Source organism: Tiliqua scincoides, chromosome 5 (assembly GCF_035046505.1).
Source record: "Tiliqua scincoides isolate rTilSci1 chromosome 5, rTilSci1.hap2, whole genome shotgun sequence".
Lineage (NCBI taxonomy): Eukaryota > Metazoa > Chordata > Lepidosauria > Squamata > Scincidae > Tiliqua > Tiliqua scincoides.
Window position 1 is genome coordinate 40,624,280 of NC_089825.1, and position 25,158 is coordinate 40,649,437.

The 25,158-nt window shown below is 42.7% G+C and overlaps 1 protein-coding gene across 4 annotated transcripts in view; it reads right to left on the reverse strand.

Annotated features, from left to right (window-relative positions):
- Positions 1–25,158, reverse strand: part of TBC1D5 (TBC1 domain family member 5) — a 354,766-nt gene that overhangs the window by 137,468 nt on the left and 192,140 nt on the right. For all 4 annotated transcript variants that reach the window (XM_066628542.1, XM_066628543.1, XM_066628540.1 and 1 more), the window contains 3 exons: positions 4,282–4,390; positions 2,902–2,991; positions 2,733–2,804 (listed from right to left, as the gene is read on the reverse strand). In XM_066628542.1, coding sequence (XP_066484639.1) covers positions 2,733–2,804; positions 2,902–2,991; positions 4,282–4,390 — 271 coding nt within the window. The remainder of the gene's footprint in view (positions 1–2,732; positions 2,805–2,901; positions 2,992–4,281; positions 4,391–25,158) is intronic.

Genomic DNA, 25,158 nt, shown 5'->3' on the forward strand with positions numbered 1-25,158 from the left:
CTCAACTCCTTTTGTCAGTTTAGAGATGAGGGATCAAGTGCAATAGTCTTGTTTCTGTCGGCTACTTGAACAGTGGACCTCAAGGTAAATTTGAATAGCGTAGAAAAAAATCCACTCAAAGAAAGTGAAAAAGTACATCTATTGCTTACACCAAACTTTTCATTTATATTGGAAAGGAGGAGGAGGGAACTGGGTGACTTAACGGTATGGGAAGTGTACGGCCACTGACTAAATGCATGCTGCTATTTGATTTATGGTGCTCCCCCCCTTCAAGTTCTCTGGTTTTTCCACATTTAAAGTTTATACACTTGAATTGTTGATTTATTTTCCTTTTCAAATATTGCATTGGAAAAAAAAACACTTTATCAGTTGCCCCATGTGTGCAAGGGATGGGGCATAAGTTGAGAAAAATATTTAAATTAAAATATATAAATTTCACAGGAGGGTGAAAAAGACAACAGGTGCTGTTTCATCCAAATTCTGTAATCCATTCACTTTCCCGAATCACTCTCCATTTCAGATGGTTGGGGAGCATATAATATATGACTGTTGCTGTTTGAAACAAGAATATAAGGAGTCACTAGTCGACGTAGACTAGTATGCAGAAATTTGGACTTGGCTTATTGAGATCCAGGTTCAAATACCATAGCAGCTATGAAAGTGGGATGAGTGACTCTGCTCAGACTCATCTGCAAAATGGTAATGGATGATGCATCTCACAGCAATGTTCTCAGGATTAATGATATAACTATAAAGCACTTTGGGCCTTAAATTAGTTAGAATTGATTAAGTAATAATAATAATCCTATTAGCATGCATTCACCGAGAGCCCTACCTTGTTTTTTGCTGCTGTTTTTTCATACTCTCATGAACAAATCTGAATCTGAAAGGATAGGTCATTTCCCCCCTTAAAGACTAACACACAACATAGTTTCTGGAAGATGCTTAAGTAGGAGTACAGGCCGGCTATGCTTTTGAGAGCCATCATTAGGATAGATTAGGGTTTTCCCTTTACCTAGCAAATTTTTGGGGGACTCAATCCCAGCAGTACAATCACGGACATGTCTACTTGGAAGTGTGGTTCACTGAATTCAACAAGACTCACTCCCTTCGGAAAGTGTATGTAGGGTTGAAGCCTAGGAGCCCAAATGTATACCCCCTGCAGCTGATGCAGCAGTGCTGAAATGGCTACTGCTGCATCATGTGGGGGGGAGCAGTTGAAGAGGTTTCCTCTGGGTAAGTCTCTGTGGTGTGAAGTGGGGACTCCTTGAACCTGTGCTAGCTTAATAGCTGGTGCAAGTCCACATGGTTCCAAGCTGTGGGATCTGGGACCGGAAAGGGGATTAGGATTCGGCAGCCGCTGCTATTGGCAAACCACCTTCCCAGACTCAATCTGTCCATGCCCTGCCCTACCCTCATTGCCACACCATTCCACCCTCCCCCACCCTGTTTTACCCTTTTGCCACCCTTTCCCGCTTCCCTGCCAACTTACCTGGATCACAGGGTGGCTTGTGATCTGCTGGCATTGGTAGGAAGGCTCTGCTGAGTAGTGTGCTGCTGGAGCACCTTTTCCAACTAGCGCTGACTATGGTAATCAGTACCAGCACCAGCAGAGGAGGTGCTGTGACGACAGCCAGAGCAGGTAGGACTGGGTTGCAAATCTTTCTTCAGCAGGGGTGGGACAACTTGTTTGAGACAGATTTGTTTTTGCATCATAAAGTGAAATCTTTTGAATGGTCAACTTGTTCAACGAATAAAAAAATCTATCATTCCTACACAACTCTTTTGGGGGCAAAGTGTCCAGTCCCCTATCCTGATTGTGATATCATAGTGCAGACAGGATTGTAGAGTTGCTAGTCACACTTCTGATTTGAAACAGTGTTGAATTTAAAACAAATTTGCACTGAGATTGCAGCAATTTACTGCTAGGGATGAAAAGGTTCCATGGTCCTGTCCTGGGTCTTCTATATTTGCCACGCTGCTGTCCAAAAATGCATAATGAATGAAAATGTTTTCTCATGCACTACTTGATCAGCGTGCTGGGAGAGGGCTTGCTGAAATATTCACACCCCAACAGCCCACTTCCTAAAAAACACTACTTTGCAATACAGGTGTGCGCCACTTTGCGACATTCTAGCTTACGCCAGGATCGCATAACTGACAACCACGAGTGGTCACATGGTCGTCGGGGGCGCACACTCCAACACTCCGAAAGCCAGGGGAGCTCTGCTCCCCTCCCCTCCGGAGGGTTGTCTGAGCTTGCCAGAGGTAGCACATGACTGCGCACTGCCTCTGCAAGGCTCAAATTGAGGGAAATTGCGTCTCTTGTGTGATTTCCAGTTTCCTCCATGAAAGCATGAGAGATGTGATTTCCCTCAGTCTGAGCTCTGCAGAGGCAGCGAGCAACATGTGCTGCCTCCGGGAAGCTCAGACGACCCCGGGAGTGGAGGGGAATGGAGCATCCCCTTCCCTGAGGAGAGACCGGATCGTGTCAAGCCCTGCTTGACGACAGGGATCGTGGTCCTGATCCATGTCGTTAAGCAGTGCATGACTGTATTCTGGGTTGCAGCATTTTCAGAAGCAGGACATGCCAATATGCAGCCCTATTTAATCTCTTTTTTGATCTCTTATTGACATATCTGATAAAGTTTTTTGAATCTCCACTTGATTAAAGAACAGATTTAAAAATGTTTGTTACAACTTAACACAAGATAAAAGGAAGTCATGATTACCCCTTCATCCTGCGAGAGTGGGTTGTTGATCATCACATCCTGCTGTCCAGCTTTCCGAGGGTTTGTAATATGCTGTGGATAGGAATAAGATTTGAGACTCTGTCTTTGTAGATAACTAGGTAAAATATGGAGTCAAGAGGAGGAAATATTTGTTTTAAAAGCAACTTACTATTTCTTTGATCTTGTTATAAAATGTTCTTAATTTTGTTGTTTTAGTGATCCACTGATTTCTATCAATAGGGAGGACATTCAGAAACAGCTGCAAATCAATTGAAACATTGGTTGGTTAGAAAGACAAGCAAGTGGCATTAACTAAAGGCCAAATTACACTTTATGGCAAACACACAACTAATGCTTATGTGCTTGTTTTTATTCCAAAATAGCAGCCCCAAGAGTGGATCTGGATTGGGAAAGCAGCATGGAGGGAAAAGGCCTTAACCCTTTTCCCTGACATGGTCCTAATCTGGATTTCCCCCCTCCCCCAGTGCTACTATTTAGGGAGGGATAAACAAGCACGGGACAATTATGCGCTTGTCACAGTGCATGTGGTTTGGGGATACTCTCTCAACAGAAGCAAATTTACCAATTGACTTTTTCTTAGTATGTCACATCAATAAAAATATTCAGTGACTATAGTATGCAGGCCCACACGAGTCACTTGAATGGCATCTGCCAGAGATAATGAACCAGTAAAAGCACCCCCTTGGGTGTTTTTCCAGTGGAGCAAATATCTTTCATTGAGACTGCACAGTGACATGCGTGGGCAGGCACACCAGGTATGTAATTTAACACAAACCTATTGAAAGCAAGTTGCTGGACCATGTTAAATGTATAGTCAAAGCTTCAAGGTATCAGTTTCAGCTTCTTCTTTTTTGCAATTCATGCAGTAATCCTGAAAGACTTATTTTAGAGCTCACCTGCTTAAACTACTGGCTCACTAGACTGCTGCCTTTTGGCACTTGAATTAGGTCTCCTTTCTGCATCTCTTGCCTAGCTTATTTAACCCAATCCTATCAAGGAATAAAGTTTTCTTACAAAAAATGTAGACTTCTACCGTCTCACCTAATGTAATAAAGCAAAGTCACTATTTTTTTAAAACATGATGAAATCTTAAACTACAATTTCTTGGAAGGTAGTTTGTTTTTTTTAATTAAGAATATTTGCATACATAAAACACTCAAGAAAAATGCTAGTTTTATCCCCATACAGATAAAAAGAACCATTTAAAAACAGAGGATGGATGGGTTTTGAATGGGTTTAAAGGGTAGTTGCAGCATTCAGAGTAAAAATATGTATTTGGCCAAATATTTCCACAAGACATATTTCCAAAAGGGAGATATTCCGTAGAATTCCTTCAGTATGATCTAATTCAGCGATAAGGTATCTCAAATTAGTAATTGCCTTGTGAAGTATAAAAATAGGCAGAAGAACACCAGGGTGCAATCTCTTGGAAAATTCAATGATTCTTTACATCAGTAATCTTCAAGTGCATCAGGTAATGTGTTGATATATTACAATTACAAGCTGTAAATAAATATTTTCTTCTTACCTTCCAGCAAACGCTACGGAACCTGCTGCTTCTCAGCTGCCCATTAATCCCCTTCAGCCGTATTGTTGCCAAGTAATTGTTGTTTACAAATAATTCTTCCCATTCTTTACTACGTGGGAACAAACAAGAAAAGAAGAACTTAAAAAAAAAATTATTATTAAAGACTCAGCTGACGAGAAGCAATATAACGCGACGTAATTTTGAGTAAACAAAAAGAGAGGAAGTTTTAAATGTATATATTTAGCAGGGTGCTATTTCTAAATGCATGGTTGTCTTTTTGGACACATTTCTTCCCTGGATTTAATGAATATGTAGATCACTATAATTATGCCAGCTACTGAAATTCATAATGTCTGTGGAGGCTATTCCATTTCCTCTAGAATGTTGGTACTGCAGTTCAGTGAATAAACAAGAAAAATGAATATTAATATAAGCACATTTGGGTTTCATCCACAGATAAACAGTACCTATTTAAAAAAGAATACCTAATTTCAAAATATGGAACAAGGAAGTATGGTGTTGACTGTTACTTCACATGACACATTTGCCTAAATGAAGCTTCTTTTCTTCGTAACATCAAGCTGGGCAGTTAAGCTTAATAGAAGATGACTTCTGCTAACTTTTAATGCTATTTACTATTGCAATCTCTTCCAATTCTTTCTACATGATCAGTTTTAAAATTTTAACAGGTGCTAGCAATTCTTTTTTAAATAAAAAAATAAAAAACCTCACTGTATAAACTATTAAGGCAAGCTTGAGTAGCTTACAGTACCTACGGAGATAAGATAAACAACCTAAATATGTCTCCTAGGCACAGAGACACCAGGGACCTAACACCTGTGCTTCATTAATGTACAAGTAAATCTGCTCTACTGGGAAACAATTGGAAATTAATTGTCCCAAACCATTTAGTGCATTTGAATACAGGAATTAAACTGTAGCTACTCTATTTGCCACTGAGCTGAAGCTCTAAAACAATACCACCCACCTGAGGATTCAGAGTGAAATATCCCAAAGACTGGGTCACTAAAAAGTCACAGATAATTTCAGCAAAACACAAACACATACCTTTTCACCTGTAGAACTGGTGTTGATGATAATAAACTGGACAAGTTACAGAAACGGACAACCAACACTAGGAGCACTTTCCTTACAAGTACGGCATGAAGTGTTTTGGATATTTTAGGTTATCGTGTTCCTTTATTCAGTACCTTTTTAGAGTTTTAGAATTACGATGCAACTTGGAAAGATGCAGAAAACTTTTTCATCCTCTCTCATTATATTAGAACTCACCGTCATCCACCCTCAATAAATCTGATGATATCAAATTTGTAGATGGGCAGCCTAATCAGCCGCCAGTGGTGACTGCCTTATGGCAATCATAAACAGCCTTTGGACAGCATGCAGAGGCACATGCTGCTGGAGGACCAGTGGGAAGGACAGAGCCTTCCCGTGCATGCCAGCAGATCACCCTGGACCCGCTGAGGCAGGTATGTTGGCAGGAGAGGCAGAATGGGCTGGGGAGGGCAGAACAAGGTGGTGACAAGGGCATGACAAAGGTGGAATGGGGAGGTGATTGGCGGGTAGATTGGGTCTGGGAAGGGGGGGTTCTGGCAGCATCGGCCGCAAAATACTAACTCCCTTGCCAGATATAATCCACCATATTGGGTCAGTACAGACTTGTACCAGCGATTTCACTGGTGCAGGTCTGAGTAGATCATGGAGGCTTACCCACAAACTTTCCCTTACACACAGGGAAATTTCTGCAACTGCCCTCCCTGCACAGGATGCAGTTATAGTCTTTTTGGTGCTGTTACATAGGTAGGAGGAATGGTTAGTACTGGGCTCCAAGTAATTCTGAACTATTCCATTTTGATAAAGAAAAATAAAACAAATACTTGAAGATTATTTCTAACTATTCACATGCCCATGAAATTTCACAGGCAGGTGGAGGTTGGAGTTCTGTAGCGGCATCTTTTATGATTGGTGGAAACTCTGCCCAGCTATTGGAGGGCTGGCTTTAAGCCAAATGGACAAATTGCTCCCAATTGGGCCCTGCACTAGGGTAATGTATGTGGATGTGCTCAGATCTATTTGGTTTATTAACTCACATGCACTTTTTAAGTGCATATTTTGATTGCTTTCCATTCTATCATAGAGATATAAAGCCTATTCACAAATTTTATTTATATCTCTAAGATTCTACAGATCTTGGCTGTGAACCTGGGGCCCCACAACAATGTTGCCAAGTAGGCTCTGCAGCCTGCTGGCTGTGAACTTGAGCCCCTGCAAAAACTGTTTCCAACTGAGCCCTGCAGCTCCTAAGGCCCACCCTGGCTGCATTTGTTAGAGAACCAAAGAGGGAAGCAGTTTGATTGTCCCAGCTCATTCCTGGTCTTTGCCACAGCTTCTCATCAGCTTCAGAAGCCACCTCTGAAGCCATATTAAGTAGAAGTAGGATGAGACTCCTGAAATGGTCTTATGGTCACAAATACCAATTGTTGTAGGAAGGCATAGTCTAGGGGTATCATGGGCTAAGCTAGGAACACTTGGTAGGAAGCAAGTAAGAGTAAGTACAGGTCCAACCTTGTTATACATGGATTTTTTATACACAGATTTAACTCAACACAAATGGCCACTGCAAATGAGAAGGAATGTGCTGATCCCTGGAGAAGGGGAAAATGCATCCTTTAAAATCACAGTTTAAAAAAAAATGCTTTTCTTACTGTTGTAGAGAGACAGTCATGCAAGTGATCATTCCATTCTTCAACTGAGCCAGGCAAAAGCAAGGAGTCCTTTGCATTTCTAATTGCTGACTGCCTCTCTACAACATAAGAAACCTTTTAAACCACAATTGGTTAAACCACAACAGTTTTTAAACCACAATTGTAAAGGGATGCACTTTTTAATTTTTAAAAAATTGCTTTTATTTAACACATTTTATAATATCAGCAGGGAGTCCCAGAACCAAACCCCTGTGAATGTCGAGACATGACCTTATTAGGAGCAATGGAGGGGCAAGAAACCTAGAAGTGGGTCTTTAAATCTTTTTTTCCACTGTTTTTTTATCCACTGATCTTTTTTATCCACTAGAGCAGTGGTTCTCGAACTTTTCCGCTCGCGCCTCCCCTGATCCTTGTAGCCATTGGCCATGGCTCCCCATTACAACACTTCACCTCCCAAAATGGGGATGAAGGTGTTATAATTATACACTAGAAACAAGGCTGCCAGCACTCTGAGGCTGCAATCCTAACCACACTTACCTGAGAGTAAACCCCACTGAACAAAATAGGACTTACTTCTGAGTAGACCTGGTTAGGCTTGTGCCCTGAGTTTGTTAGCAGCACACCTGGAGGGTTTTGGAAATGGAAGGGGAAGAGAAGTGATGAATTTGCTGGGGGAGGGGAAGACTTTGTTTTGTGTGTATCTGCTAACTGCAAACTGAGACCTAGAGACTGTTTGGCTGGAATCCTAACCCTACTTTCCTGGGAGTAAGTCACATTGAACACAATAGGACTTACTTTGAGTAGACCTAGCTAGGATTGTGCCTTTTGTCTTACAATAGCAGCCAACAGAATACCCTCCCCCCCCAAAAGGAAGCAGGAGGAAAAAGGGGAATGGCTAAAAAGGAATGGGGATTTTAATTTTTAATCAATTTTTGGAGACAAAGTCATCAAGAGTGGCTTTTTTCTTTTTTGAAGGAGGAGGAAAAAGAGAAAGGTGAGGATCCTGGGTTAAGCTGACACAGACCCCAAGCCTATGTAGGTCTACTCAGAAGTAAGCCCCATTTGAGTCACTTTCCCCAGGAAAGTGTGGAAAGGATTGCAGCCACACCCAGCAAGATTACAACTCTCCCCAAATTAGATGGGGACTGCTCACTCACACGCACCCAACATGCAGATGCCACCCCTGTTCCCCCCAGGCAAGACGGAGGGATGCAGGCTGGGGCATTTGGACACAACCCCCACTAGGAGCAGGCTGGCTCCTTCTTTCCCAAGCAGCCTTGACCAATCCCAGGATTCCCAGGGCAAGGGGCACACTGGGAAATGTAGTCCTTGGGGCGAGGTTGCACATGGAGAGAGCTCCATGATGAGATGCGGCACCTCTGCCTGCCCAGCCAGCCTTCTCTTCCACCTCCCCGCACCATGTTTCACATGCCCTCCCAGCCTCACGCTGCCCCACCCACCTCGTTCACAGCTGCAGAAAAGCAGCAGGTCAGGAGGCAGAATGTGCAGCAGAGCAGAGCAGCCTCGCCTCTCTCCTGGAGGCTAGCCCCGCCTCACTAGGGAGGCAGGACGCACAGATTGAATACCTCAGCACTACAGGTTCTGGAACAGAACCCCAGCGGATAGTGAGACACGACCTGTAGTTTATGGCAGAGTCATAGGCAAGCACCCAGGGCATCTTGGATTGTGCTTAGAACAAAGTGCTCTTCTAAGTCAGGCATGAGTGGATAGAGGAGGTTGCTGTACAGCCTGGAAATGCCTTTTCCATGCTTTGGCATCTTGTCCTGTTAACGTCTTATATTTGAAATCAATTTCCTCCTTTGGAAGATAATGCTTCTCAACTTCAAATGTCTTCTCTGCTCTAAGGAACATTTGTCCTTCCCTCCAAGTACTGCTTTGTCATTTTCTACAGAAAATAGAAAGCTGCCTTATGCTAAGACAGACCACTGGTCCATCTAAGTACTATCTACATCAGTGGTTCCCAAACTGGTGGGTCACGACCAACCACACAGGGAAGCACTTGTCCCTGTTTCTTTGGCAGGAAGGGGGGAAGGCAACAGTGTAATCTCCAGAATCAGGCTGCTGCCAAGAGGGGGGGATTTCACTTACCTGAAGGAGTGCCAGCCTCTGGGGGAGGGGGAGAGTTGCAGGGCTCCCCAAGTCTCTGTCACAACAAAAAAAACTGTGATTGGAAACCACTTCCAGTTTTTGATCAAAAACAGGAAGTTGTTTTTGATCTCATTTTTTTTTTACTGTTACAGAGGCTTGGAGAGCCCTGCTGAGGCATCTGTGGGGCTCACTGCACCCCCCTCCAGAGGCCAGCACTCCCTCAGGTCCCTTGCGGGAGTTTGGGAAGCACTGGTTTACCCTGGCTTACAAAGGCTCAGCAGGGTTTCAGCCAGGAGTCTTTTCAGATCCTATCTGCAGATGCCATGGATTGAACACTTGGACCCTCTGTACATGGTTTACCCATGAGCTACAACCACTTCCCAAAACTAATCAGGCAAACATAATACTAGAATATAGACACAATTATATTGCAAACAACAACAAAATATATTGCAAAAACAACAACAAAACCCGAAAAGAGTATATCAACATGCTTTTGAAACTATTCTTCTGCAATACAGAATGGAATGGAAAGAGATGAAGGAAGCTGAAAACCTGGCAATCAATGCTAGCTATTTGCAGCATGGGAAGGAACAAAACACACCCAATAAAAATCTGCGTCTCACTAAGACCACTATCTAGAAAAACGGCTTTTGCACAGCATGGTGTTTGAAACGCATACAGGAAACAGAGCAGAAATATAAGAGGTGTAGATTAGCAATGCCAGCCACAGACGTTAAAGCCTGGCCTCAGAAACAGGAAGAGCTTCCACATTAGGACTGCAGGTGCCAAGATCAACCAGATAAACACTGTTATCTATAATTACTTCATTTTTAGCTTAAATCACAGGTAATGAGGGAACTCAGTCTCGAAAAGGCAATTAAGAACTGTACACAGTCTTTCTGCTTTCTGTATAAAGAAAAAATATTTTAAAAAATTCCTTCATTTTAATTCTTTATAGAGTTTTTTTTTACAATATTCAACTAATGACTACAGTCATCAACAGTTTGGTAGATTGGGGGTGATTTTTTTGATGAACGTTGGTAAAAATAATCAACTAGCAAGAAATATAACGATCTACTGAATTAAAAATAGGGAAGGGAACTCAACTCATAAAGACTAAACTTGAGTCTTTTTTCGCCACTCAAGTCACGGACATCACTGACAATAACCTGGCTCACAACTTGGGGCCAGTGATGCAGAAAAGAGCCATGACTTGAATTGACTTGAGCCCTGACTCGCTTTTGTGTGTGCTTGTGACTCTGTTTTATGTGTGTTTGCTTGCTTACTATTTTTTTTTTTTTGCAGCCCCTGACTTGCACTGTGACTCATTTCTTGTAATGACTCAGACTCGAGGAAAAAAATGATTCTATGGCAGCTTAGGATGAGTCGCGACGGTTGCCCATTTTGACTCGTGAGTTGACTCAAGTAAGGGGGTCAGAGACTCATGACTTGGCGCAGTGACTCTGGCACATCCCTAATTAAAAGAACTAGCAATTTTAAATATTTCAAAATTATATAACATATACTTGACATATTACATAACCATTTGTAATTTTTGATATTTTTTCACATAATTAGAGATAATCACATATTTGGCAGTTCAGAAGGCATATCTTGCAGAAAAGATGAACATTCAGAATCTGAAAGTATTCACTGGCTCAAACCAAACCTGAACAGAAGAAGAATTTGTATATTGCTTCCCCAAAGCCTCAAGTCCCTGCTCTTGTATTTACCAACCCCCAACACCTATTCCCCATCTCTTTCAACAACCTTGGATATAGGAAGTTCAGTTTCTCAGAACCTCATGTGAAAAAGAGGTTAAAATCACAGACTTCTGACTCCATTTGCAAACATTTTGCAGCAGCTGTGGGAACAGAAGCTCCTTATCTTGAATCTCACTCACTTCTCCTGGTGAGAAGCCTGATAATGGGCTGAATCTTCTAGGTCTCTCTAACTGGGAATTGAATGCAGCTGATTCTCCAGTTGGGAGGAGTCAGAGTGAGTGACCGATTGTAGCCTCAGGTATTGAGTCTCCATTTCCAGATGCTTTGACATGACTGAATCTCTAGTTGGCCAAGAGCTTAGTTTAAGGCAGTGGTATTCAGACTGGGGCGAGGGCACTGGCCTCTGCCCCCTTAAGGGGTGGGGGCAGGGGGGAAGGCAGTGACACAATCTCCAGGATCGTGCCGCTCAGGGGGGCTGCAGGGACTGGGATGTACTCACCAGTCTTTGCAGCAGCAGCAGGGGTGCCTGCAGGGCTCCCCAGGTCAGGGAAAGTGAAAGTGGAGCAATTGTGCTCCACTTCCAAAAAACCAGAGGTGGAGTGCGATCACTCACTTCAAAGTGGCTGGGGAGCCTTGCTGGCACTTGCGCGGGGCTCCCCACACCCCAGGAAGGCTGCTGCAGGGACTGGTGAGTGCATACCAGTCCTTGCAGCCCTCCTGAGCGGCGTGAACCTGGGGACTGGATCGCTGCCTTCCCCCTGCCTCCCTCCCTCCCCTGTAAAGACTTAGTGGCTCTCAAACTCTCCCAGAGAGTTTGAGAACCACTGGTTTAAGGTATAAAAAACCCTGCAGCTGGGACGGTGTGAGCTGCTCTTTGTCATTCCATCACTGGACCAACTCCCCAGACTCTGAACACAGTCTGCTTACTACATCTTTGCCTTTGTACTCTGAGTGGTCCCCTTTGCTAGTTCAAATCATGACACTATGCAAAGACAATTCCACTGCACTGATAGCATCATGGAGAGCAGTTCCAGTTGCCTAGTTCAGCTTTCCATGGAGCTTGAGCTTCCTGGTATATACCAAATGATCTCAGCACAATCTTGTACTGTACTGGCAAAGTATGGGCAAACACGTGACACTGACTGGTTTTTGTCTGTACTTACATCTTTGCCATTTCAGGCAAGTACAATCTGTATCATGGCAACCAAACCCAATTTATGACTCTGTCCACCCATGATGTTCAACATCTGAGGCCCTGCTCCAACTCTTCCTAAGGTTTGGTGGGTGGGGGGATATATGACAAGACTTTTTAGGTTGCAATACCCAGGCTCTGGAATTCCTTCCTCCAGGAAGATCAGTTGGTCCTCATTGGTTTGATTTTATGAATTTTCTAATTATATTAATGATGCATATTTCAATTGTTGTAGGCCACCTGGAGGCCTACTAGAAGGCACAACAGAAATCCTTAAATAGATCAATAAATACATTTATAACATTTCTCAGTGGTGCTCTTAAAATCGTGTGAACTTCAAAATTGCATATGTTTCAGAAACAAGGCCTTTCTTAATTAACTCTTATGGGTCATAACTCCATCAGGTTAACTAATGTGTGAATTATATAAAGATGACAGAATGGAAAGGGGGGAATGAGAGACCAGGATGGGAAGGTTTATAAGGTTTATAAAATATCAACTGTGTTTGAACATTGCTGGATAACATTTATTTAAATTACAAATATATTAACCACTGAGCTGATGTAGTCAGAAAGTGTGAAAGTATCTGGCACTGTTGAGTGCTACAAGATTCTTCCAGGTAAAAGAATGTAATGTCAACTGAGCTGAGAAAGTAACTGATCATCTGCAGACTTCCAAACTGACAAACCTGGCCAGCAGAGCAATCATGGTACTGCAGCAGATGTTCTTGCTTTTAGGTCACTACGAACCTGACTGACTAGTTTTTCTCTCCAAGGAGCAAGTGCCAGGATGATTAAGATCTGAAAATGTGCAACCCAACCACAGCAGAAGTGCAGTGCAATTTATCTGCCAATTTCCGTCACACTGGTGCAAAGACGATTTGAGTTTGAGTTTAAAGGAAGGCTTGATACTGTAAATTTACGGCACTACTGCAACCTGCTGTGCTAAAGAACTTTTAATAAATGCTTCAATGTGTGTATGCTTTGGTAATGAGCAACTGCTAGAATGTGTGTGCAAGAGAGTACTTGTTAAAACTTTCAAACCCGTGACAAAGACAGTAATAAAAAAAATGCATAAGAAATTAAAGAAGCATAGGGATGAACCACAATAAATGGAAGATTTTTGAACTTAAAACAAAGTTCAAAAATGACAATGTTCAAAGTTCAAAAACAAAACAAAAATGACTCCAAAAATGTTAGGTTATTACTATGATATGCTATTACTTTGTTTGTTTCTTACTTCCATGATGCTGCCTCAAAAAATGATGTTTCTATTCAAACTAGCTGTGGGAATAAAGGTTTGAGGACAGCTCTGCAAGCATGTTGTGGGCCCCTGCTCCTTCCTTTGTTGCCAATACCACTCCCAGAGGCTGTCAAGTCCAAAGCAAACAGCAGGTCTCTGCAAACATACTGTTTGCAGGGAAAAGGAAGCAATTCCTTGCCATCATTGCTAGCCCTAGAATCAGAACACTAAGTAATCAAGGCCAGTGACTACTCTTTGTGTAGTCACTTGGCATGGAGGCAAATTCTAACCTGTGGCGACTGGGTATCCCAGATTATCAAAACCAAACCTGGAATAATTGCTTCCTATGTGTACTGAGATGGCAGCAGTGTGTAGACAAAGGGAATGTATTAGGCTATATGGGTGGGATAGTATTTGCCATTTTGCTTATCTGTGGATGCGGACTCTCCCGCACACTGTCCAGAAGTTCTTCTGCGCACTGCAGAGGCCAAGTACATCCGCCTGCAGCCTCAGCATGGCTGTTTAGGCTGAAAAAATGTGGCTTCTGGTTTTATGAAAAAATGGAAGTGATGTTTTTATGCCTTTCAAAGGCATTATGAGGGCTGGGCAAGCCCTCAGTGGCTTCCCCAGCCCTCATAATACCTTTGAAAGGCATAAAAACATCACTTCTGGTTTTACAAAAAAATTGCAAGTCATTTTTTTTGGCCTAAACAGCCATTCTCAGGCCTTCAGGGCCGTGGGCGGACGTGTGCAGCCTCCATGGGGCCGGGGTGTCCCAAGTTTCTGCAGTTTCAGGGACCCACAGGGGGTTCCAGAAGGGCACCCCCTGCAAATACTGGAGTATGCCTGTACTACTATGTGGCCTGCGCTCTCTGGCTTCTGTTTCTTCCATTTTAAAAGGCCAATTGCCCTTTCAGGCAGAATGAGGAAGAGCAATAAATATCACACACATACATTTTCAGGTCTGCTTTCCTCACAAGTGTAGTTTTCCAGCTATAAATTATATCAGCCATGGACTTCACTGAATGGTGTTAGATCAGTCACCTACTTTTGGTATAACCTACTACACAGCATAGTTGAGAAGATAAAGGAAGGACGATGAAGCAGGAGGGAAAACTGCCCTGTGCTTCTTGGCAGGACTGGATAAAAATTTAACACATTAAAATAAATGAAACGATGTGGTTGACCAAGAACCTATCCCAAAGCCTATGCAGTTGTGAGATCTGTTTTCTGTACTGACATTTGCATCCAATTTTTCTCCAACACACTAAACAGGTGTCTCATAAAACTGAATCATTCACTGGTGCACCTGGAGATAATTTGAAATTGCAGATGAAACCTGTCCATTTAATGAAAAAGTGCAATAATTTAATAAATAAGAAGAGACAGAAAAAAGGAATTCCTTTAGCCATAAGCTAAAATTCAATCCTTTTTGTTTTTTACCACTAAATCTGTTCAGTGGGAAACAAACTTATTCAGTGTAAAACAGGTATAGGGACCGACCTTGACATATTACTACCTAGACTTCACAGTCTTGCAAACTTACAAGAAGCAACCATAGAACTTCTAAGCTAGCAACTAAGAAAACATGCAATTATAGCCACAACTTGTTGAAGCTACGCTTTGTAAAGTACAAGAGGTTGGAAATATAGTTTTTCTTTATTGTATTTAGATTACCTTTTTAGAAATGTAAAAGAGACATTTTCAGTACCATTTCACCATTTATTGCAACTGGTCTACATTTTAGGCACATGTACTTGCACGAATTCAACCATGTGCTTGGCAAACAAGGAAAAATAAAAGATTTAAATAGTACAGGCGATTCTGCCTGCCATTCAACTTAACTAAATATGTGCCTGTGAGCCTGAGATTGGAGAATAAATCTGCTATTCTGTCAGTTGGTCTCACTTCCCACCTGTGTAGTGTAATTTTTACAGAGTACAGGTCAGTCCTCTTTACCTGCTGATTTGGAAGCAGTGGATTTGACTAACCGCAGGGTCTGAACCTGTTGTGTAGGACTGACTTGATCGCCCAAAAGGGACAGGAAGTATATTCTTCCCAATATATCTAGATCCTGTTATCCACGGATTTTGGCGTCCACAGGGGTTCTGGGAACGGAACCCCGCTGATGCTGAAGTTGGACTGTACATATTTTTCATGTGTAAAGGATTTTCAACAAGGAGGATTTTCAAGGAGGGGGTTTCCACAGAGGAACCCCCTTGGATAAGGAAAACTGTGGAATAAGGAAACCCATGGTTTTTGGCCCCCCTTCCCTCTGAAGTCGACTGCAGCTGAGCTCTTGTTGGGTCTGGAGGTTCTTCTGAAGCCTGCAGGCAGAGGCTGAGTGCATCCGTTCGTGACCTCTGCATGCTTCAGAATGCCTTTAAACAACTGCTGGTTTCATTCTCTGCTGGCTTCAGATGAGCCTCTGGAACCTCCAGGTTGGCCCACACTGCAGGTTCAGGGACCCGTGGAAGAAGAAATTCACAGGTAACAATGGATAAAATCGACCACCATATATGCAATTTTAGCTTTACGGGTCTCCTTCACCAGCTCCCTGGTGACATAGCTTCAAGTTCCTTTCTTAGTTGTGCAATAAATTTTGGTCCACTCCCTTTGAGAATTGCAGGTTCCCTTTCCAGTTCCTCAAACTACTGATAATTACTTTTCTTCTGCTCAGCCTGGAAATGATTCATCCATATGAATGACACTTGAGGCTGGAACCTGTATCAGTGTTGGCATCTGAGTCACTGAAATGGATAAGATCAATGTGAGAGTCCCAGAAGCTTGCTCTGTTTATTTTGGTCTTGAATGATAGTGCTTCATCTTCTTTTTAGGAGGATTTCAGTGCAAGCTGCCCACAAGAGTGGAACTTATGACAGTTGCTGTGTGCCCCTTGTGGGTACTGCAGACTCTATGTTGTCTGACTGCTTGAAAGAAGCTGCTACTAGTGGTGGTACAGAAGGAGGTAAATTTGAAGGAGGATCTGCAGGAGGCACTAACATCACTGCAGAGGGGGTGAGGGCTGACTCACAGAGTGCTAACTTTTGAGGAAGCTCCCTGGTTCTTCCTTGTCTGCATGAAAAGTTTTTGCAGTGTCCTCAGGTGTCCACAGTGTGCTTCTTTCCCAAACAGAGCAGACAGATGTAAAGTGGGGTAGACGGTGAGGTTTCGAATAATACATATTGAGGAAACAAAGTGTGAAAGATCATTGCTTGGAAACAAGGTGGTGATTGCTTTTTCAGCTAGGTATTGAAACTAAGGCAGGTACCAAGGTGTTGAAATTGTTCATATTGGAAATTGTTCATACTAGGTATGAAGACTGCAGTACAGTATCAAAGTCTGTTGATACTGTTGATATCAAAGTCTGCCTGTTGTGTGACCTAGGCTGCAATCCTATACACACCTGGAAATAAGTCCAGCTGAACATATTGAACTTATTTCTGAGTAAATATATATAAGATTGCACTGTTTATCAGCTGCCTGCTTAAACCTCAATGCATCCTCAAGGCAGAAGCTAATATTTGCAAAAAAAAAAAAAAAAAAAAAAAGGCTTTAGATTTGAACCTCTCGAACAGTCCAATTTGGAAACAGAGTTACATAACACAGAAGTGTTGGTTTTCATCATAATATTGTCTTATCCAAACTAATTCTAACAAATTTCAATTCAGTTAAGAGTTCAACTTTAATACTTAAAAATGCTATGCCTGATTGATGATAATCAGGAAATCCTGAAAGAAAATTATTTCACCTTTGAAATTCAATTTCATGAAGTGAAATGAAGGCCTAACTTGCTCCACCTTCCCTAAAAAAAGGAGATGCCGCTCTGGTCATTAGTATATATTTACAAAAATTGCTTGAAAACCAAAACTTAAAAAATGCTCACCTTCACTTTTATTTCATAGGTCACTGTTATATCATCTAATAAGATAATTAAAAACATGCAAGCAGCTGGTACTGCGGCTAAACAGATTAATGTAATAGTCTGTAGTCATATGTGCTGGCAAGAGGTTCACCTCTTTGGCGAGGAGAAGGTCAGCTGCCCTTGGGAAGGAGAGAAAGGCAGAATTGCTACTTTTAGTACTGCTGCATTGCAAATATTAAGGATGAGTCTAAGGCTTGCTGGCCAAGGGCATTATCACTCCCCAATAAGTGTTAAGAGCAAAAATGTTTCATCCAGGGGACATTTAATCTTCCTACATTATATCAATTGTGCTTTTTTAATTCAAAAGCTATAGTAATCACAAGCATATATATCTACTCCGCAATACTTTATTAGTGAATGAGAAAGCTCCATCAATGATAACTGGTCAAATAAGATAGAAGATCACAAGCTAAGATTCTAGGCACTCATTTTTTGGGTCTAATATATAAGTAGAATAATTTTTAAAATACTGCACTTTTGCTAGCTACAGCTAGATAAACTCTACTTTGGCTAGAGTTGCAAAAGTTGGCCAAATTCTGAAATAAGGGTAGTTTATTGCAGGTTGCTGGGGGACCTGGGACAGAATCCTGCACTGGACCCACTATGACACATTCCCTCCTGCTTGCTGAAAGTGAGTTGGGTGCTACCATTGCCAGTGGGGGGGGGGGAGTTCAGAAGTCATGTGGACATTGCTCAATCTGGTTGAACTCTAATACCAATCCTCACTAAAGGGACTCAAACTTCAGGGACATTAATAAGAGCCCCACAGAACCAAGAATATTTATTTTATTTATTTATCATTTTTATACTGCCCTTTCTCCAAACAGCTCAGGGTGGTGTACATGGCAGCTTCCCTCCTTTTTTGCTCACAGCAACCCTGTGAGGTAGGTGAGAGAAAGTGACTGGCCCAAGGTAACCCAGGATGCTTCATGGCTGAGGGGGGTTTTGAACCTGGATCTTCCAGGTTTGAGTCCACCTCCCAATCCACTACACCAAATGAAACCTTGCCATCACTCCTAGGGGTTTTTAATGTGGAAGTCCTGAGCTGGGTGCCCATGCAGCAGAAAAATACACACTGGGCAATATTCAAATAAGACGGTAGAAATTAGCAGAGAAATAGCCAGTCGACAATGTATGAATCAATCATAGCAACAGAGATGGTAACTCTGTTACCACAACTCCAGAAAATTGTGAAGGGCAATACTGATATCAGCACTGCAGGAAAGATCAATGTAAGCAAACATGCTCCCAAATACTTAAGGTCAGTGCAAAGCAGCCAGAAGGCATAGGAACGTTGGGAACAAAATCATAAGAGAGATTTTGAGCAGTAGGTGATAGAATATCTCTATATTCAGTGTGGTGCAACTTTTCTGCTAATATTGCAGTATCGGAGGATAGGCTTTGGTTGCCCATCATTAAAACAACAGTGCAATTTCTTACAGAACACATTTCAAATGGCATAAATAAATACCCAATGGCTGCACTACAGGTGTGGAGGTACATGAATACATGAACACGGAACACTGAACCTACAAGCATTTTCCCATCTGGTATGAGCTGGGGAAACCCTGGTGCTCAATTCTTCAGGAATTTATCTGTATGTGCACACCCAGAGCAGAGCACTTCCTATCACACACACACACATACACACACACACACAAAAGGAACAAGAGCCAGGATGGCGCAGTGGACTCAGACCTGGAAGATCCAGGTTCAAATCACTGCTCAGCTGCCCTGTGTCTGTCACTGCCTTCCTCCTCTCTGCTGCTAATGTAAGCCATGTTTACCTGCTTCTTGCTTGCTTGAGCAAGACACAGATCATTGCCCTTCTTACTGTGCTCCTTGCATGATTTTCTCAAACCCAAAAGTGCAGGCCCCATGCTGTTTACATGTTCTCTTTAAATACTTCTGGATTTGAGGAAACCAAGCAAGGAGCTTCTTTTTTTTCTTACAGCATGCCACTACAGAAATGGTGGCAGCGTTGGTGGCTTTGGACATTGTCCAAGGTTGCAACACCCCTGAATGCAGCCCATGTAAGTAAACTATCAGACCCTGTAAGAAAAAAGAAAGAAAGGAAGCAGTCGACAATTGATCTGTTTAAGAAATGGTTGGGGTATAGTCGAGGAGGAGTGGAGAGCAGTGATGTCATCAGCAGAAGTTCTCAGCTGTCACCTTTGAACATTTTTTTCAAGGAACCTTAGTCAAGAAGAAGAATCAGGCATAGTAGGACATACACTGAGAAATTGGCCAAGTGCAGGGCCTCGGAAGAGGGGTAATTTGTACCCGGGCCCAGGGTCAAAAGGGGGGCCCAGGGGCCATAGGAGGTGGCCCAGAAATCTCCTGAGATCTTAAATTTTCCTGTCTACTAAGACTTGTTGCCTGCATGCTGGGGACACTACCATGACTGGGAATGCTGGGAAACTTACTGATGCTACATGGGTTAGTAGACCTGGGCTCCAAAGACTTTTCCAGCTGTCTCTGCCTTCCCCCACACCCTGTTTCACCCCTCCCTGCCCCATTCTGATCACCACCCTCCCCCACTCTGTTTCACCTCTCCCCCTTTGCAAAGGGGCCTAAAAGAAAATTTGTACCCCCTGATAAAATTCCTCTCAGAGGCCCTGGTCAAGGGGTATATGTCACTGTCCAGGGCGACCATCATTTTTTTAAGGGCTACCTGAGAAACAGTTTTGTAGCTCATGTTACATTAACAGTCCAGTCCTAACCAAGGGCCCAATCCTATCCAATTTTCCAGTGCCAGTGTAGCCATGCCACTACATCCGGTGGTGGGGATAGCAGTCACAGAGACCTCCTCAAGATATGGGAACACTTGTTCCCTTACCTCGGGGCTGCGTTGTGGTTGCACTGGTGCTGGAAAGTTGGATAGGATAGGACCCTAACCCCCCACCCACCAATGCAGCTGCTGCATCCTTATGAGAGGCAGTCCCAAAGGCCTTCTCACTTACCTCAGGGCAAGACTCTGCTATCCAAATGGGTCTCCTCAGATCTGTGCCAGCCATTATGCTGGTGCAAGTCCAAGGATAGCAAGGGGGGAGGAACAGGGATAGAATCTTTATTCACGCCAGTATCTACCCTGTCCCTCCCAGCCCCCCCCCATTCCTGTCCTGTTCCTCCCACTGCCCAACCCCCATGCTGGTTTACTTGCCTTTCTGCTGATAGTTGGATGCCGCAATGGACCTCTGAAACTGCTACCATTTGTGGTGGTGGTCCCAGAATGGCTGCCATATGACCATTTCAAATCAAATCAATTTGATTTGATATGACCATTTATATCAAATTTGATTTGATATGACCATTTAAGTGTAGCCGAACTGCTGCTCCATTGTCATAAAGCCCAGTTAGGATTGGGCTGTTTACAGAAAATCCTTTGTAAATTTATCTGGCACTAACTCCTGTTGAATAGTGGAACTTACATACCTTGGTTTACACTATAATATACCTTTTATAGTTATTTGAAATATTTTAAAATTCAATTAAAATCCGATTTAATTCAATGTTTAGACATTGACCTATTTCTTTAAGTAAAGTACAATATATTTCAAAGCAGAAATAAGAGACAAGAGAAGAAAACTTTCTAATGAAGAAATTTCAAGTTGATTTTTAAAAAAATAATTTTAACGGGGCATGGATATGCGAGATGTGTCATGACTTGTTTCTGCACTGTAAATTCACCACTCCACCACTAGAAATAGTGGTGTATAAATTGACTTTATATTAATTACTGAAACTTGTTATTTAAAAATAAACAGTAGATCAACTGGTATAAAGTGGAATTGCTATTCTTGAAACAAAGTTGTTAGCACTTGAAATTAAATCTGAAAACCTGTGCTGAGTTAACATGTTTGTAAATCCCATTGAAACAAATGGTGCTAACATGTGCCTAACTGCTCAAAATTGTACCCATAGCTTATTCCCAGTATCATTTAATTAATATTATTTTGAAAATATTCCAATTATATTTTCCAAGGGGGGTTGATTATATCATTATGGATTATTGACCAACACCTTTAAGTCTTTTTATACAATTATATTTTATTTTTAGTTTAACATGCATATATTCTTGCTCATCAAGCTCTTATCTTTTTCCCCCTTTGGTTCCCCCCCCCCCCCAAGTAACTTGTAACTTAGAACCAGCAAATTCACAGCTAGCCTCATTACATGTTTGGAGTTACTTGTTACTGAGCATAAAATATTCATTTCACACCTTAAATGCTGTAATACTACTTAACAGCACTGTCAGGTCTGCCAAATATTAAAAGCCAGAACTTTTTTCTCCTTCTTTAATATACTGTATGACCTAACTCCATCATTTTCATTTTCTAATTGTAACAATAAATTAATACTGTGGCACTGCACTAAAGACAGGCTCTGATTTTTTTTTTAATGGATCAGTGTTGTTTTAGCATGCTTGTTCTTTACCACTTACATTCAAACACAATTACTATTCAGTGATCTTGTAATCAAGACACATTCCTAAGAACACTTCGGGCTACAACACCTGAATTTGTGAGATTCAGCAGAAAAGAAAGGGGGGGGGGACTGAACCTGTGTTTTCTGATTCCCTGGTGATTTGGTCGAACTTGAAATTAGTGGTATATATCAAGTAATATGAAACCTGCTGTTTTACTAACAAAATGCAATGTGTACATGGTCCTCTTTGTTTTACAGTGCTTACAGCAAATTTTCAGTGAAAATAATATGTTAAGTTTGAGTTTATACCAGTGAAGTACTACAAAGATGGAATTTTTATTAAAAAAGATTAACAAACACATCCATTTAGAGCAGCCATTCTCAATGGAGGTCATATGGCCCCCTAGAAGCCCTGGCACATTTGAAGGGGGCCACAGACTGTGTTCACTAATAAAGGACTTTATTTTTATCTGCTGTATCCTGGTTTGATGGGGGGGGTAGAACTAGAGAAGAACTCCTAAAGGGCTATAGCAAAAACAAAACAAAAAAAGGTTGGGAACGATTGATTTACAGAATAAAAATAAAACGTCAACTCTAACAAGCCTCTCTTTTTAAAATAACCTGGTTTAAATGAAATCTTAACTCAGGGGTGCTCAATACGTCGATCGTGATGCAAAATGAGTCGATTGCAGGCTTCTCTCCCGTCCACGCATCCCTGGGAGTGAGCCCCGTCCTGGGAGTGACGCTCCCTGGGAGTGACGCATCCCTGGGAGTGAGCTCCTGTCCACGCATCCCTGGGAGTGAGCCCCGTTGACTCTACTGAGGCTGACTCATGAGTAGTCCTGGAGAGGAGCCGCTGGCAGGCTTCTCTCCCGTCCACGCATCCCTGGGAGTGAGCCCCGTCCTGGGAGTGAGCTCCCTGGGAGTGAGCTCCTGTCCACGCATCCCTGGGAGTGAGCCCCGTTGACTCTACTGGGGCTGACTCGTGAGTAGACCTGGAGAGGAGCCGCTGGCAGGCTTCTCTCCCGACCACGCATCCCTGGGAGTGAGCCCTGTTGACTCTACTGGGGCTGACTTACCTTTCCCCTGTTTTTGCACTGGTATGTATGGAGTTCTGCCCCCCCAACTTCCATCTGTTGGTTCTGTGTGCAAGGGGTTTTGCACTGGTCTTGCTGTGATGTCTATATAGAGACATCCCACACACCTTTCCCACACCTTTCCCCTGTTTTTGCACTGGTCTGTATAGAGATCTGCTCCCCCCCCCACTTGTATTGGAATCGAGGAAGATCTGGTGAGGAGGTAGATGTGGTGTCAGCAGTGGCCCCTTTCCTGGGGTAAGGCCTGGGCATCCAGCAGAGTGTGCTGCACAGCTGCAGCCACTTGAAGGCAATAGGGCCCTCAGGGATATAAGAGCACCTGAGGCAGGAAGGGCTCCACTTATTTATGTGAGTCAGCCTTTTCCTACAAGAAGATCATTAAGTCCAAGTACCGTTCCACCATGACTGATGAACATTTGGAAGTGTGCTTGAGGCTGGCTGTCAGCAGCTACTGTCCGGACTATGCATCCTTGGCTGATTCACTTCAGTGCAAGTCATCAAAGTAAACTCAAGTAATTACAAAAAATGTTTATAGTTAATTATGTTGTGTTGTGCAATATTGGCTCATGCGGTTATGCAAGGTACACCAACATACATTGTACACATAAATGTTATATGTTATGATGGCGCGAACATTGTAAAAAAACTCTGGTAGATCTCCGGGCCTTGCTGGGTTTCAAAGTAGCTCTCGAGCCAAAAAAGTGTGAGCACCCCTGTCTTAACTTATAACGTAGTCATATTGGGCTGTATCCTAAGAAAGTATAGTCATGACTATACAACTGAAATCAATGAGCAAGTAATATGTGACCAACTTAAATCTCATTAATCTCAATCAAACTTAGGCCCAGACTAAATATATAATACAACCATTGGAAATTACAGTCACATTTGGGTCAGTTCATGTGGGATTTGCAATCACAGTTTCACACCAACTTGGGGTTTATCTGTAGAAAAAGCTATGCTGTGGTTCCCTCCTCTGCTACTGTCAATCATCCTTCAGGAGTCTGTGTCTGCATCTATCCCAGCAGCACAGGATCACTGAAGGGGGCAGATAACTTCCTGATCCTCCAAAGTCTCCCCAGGAAGTCAGTCGAGGACACCAACTCAACTCCTCTGAACATTCAAAATTCAGGGATAGATAACCACGTGAGTCTCCAAACATAAGTTCAAATCATCCACATATGTTTAATCATCCACATGGATGATTCTCAATTCACAAATTTAGAAACTTAAAAGTTACTAGCCTTATTCTGTGGGAAAAAATCTCATGGATAAAGAAATCCATAGGTTTTACACCCAAACATGCTCTACATCCATGGGAAATGCCAATTTCCATTTGGGTTTTTGCATGTTTGTTCAGGGCCTTGGTCATGACTAATGTTCTAGGATTCTACTCAGTGTCTCTTAAAGCTGAACATATGAGCCTCTTATAAAGTAGTGAAAGGCCGATCTGTGTAAAGAAAGAACTGTGGGGAAAAGGTCTTCTTAATCATCATATCCGACAACAGTTCATATAATGGCTTGATGCTGGAGGCCAGCACACAAGTCACCATAAGTGTCAGCCACTTGTCCACCTGGATGACTTGTAGCTGTATCTTATGCCTACTAACTATGTGATATCTGCAATTAGCTAAGAGGGCTATTCTAATTGCCAATATATGACTCTACCTACCAAAGAACATTGACACTAACCTTCAATTTCTGGAGAACCTTGATCCCAGTAACTACTTTTTATGAAATTGGGAGGGACAGGGCAGTTGTATGACAAAAACGAAGGGGTAGACAGGCAGCCCAATTCTATGTAACTCCCCATGCAGCAATGCAGTGGTGCCTATGCAGGTTCCACTGAATCCTGCAGAGGAATTTCGGCATGTTGAAGCTTCCTTAGGGTAAGAGAATGTTTGCCTCCTTGTTGCGGATAAGCCTCAGCATCTGCCATGGCCCATGGGTCAACTTGGACCTGCACCAGCCTGCACTAATCTGTGAAGGAGAAGCAGGTCCAAGAACTGGGTTAAGATTCATTAGCTGCCCCTGCTGCCAAATCCACCTCCTTACTGGGAGCAATCTGCCTTCCACCCCACCTTGTCACTGCCCCATTCTGCCTACCTCTCCTCTCTTCCATCCCATCCAGTCCCACTCCCCCTGCTGGCCTACCTTAGACAGTGGATCTTCAGCCATCCACTGGTGTGCAGGAGGTCACTCCAGGCTTCCCTGCCAACAGACCTCCAGCATGCACCATCAGCATCTTCTTTATGATAGCTGTAAAGCAGTCACAGCCAGCACAACACATGTTCTGCCAACAGCTAACCCACATAGGATTGGGCCATAAGACAGAAAGGTACACCAATCAGTGTTTATTCCAACCAGCACCTGTCTATAAAAATGTGTAATGGCTAAAGACTGTAAGAGAGACTCTGAGAATATTTCAAAT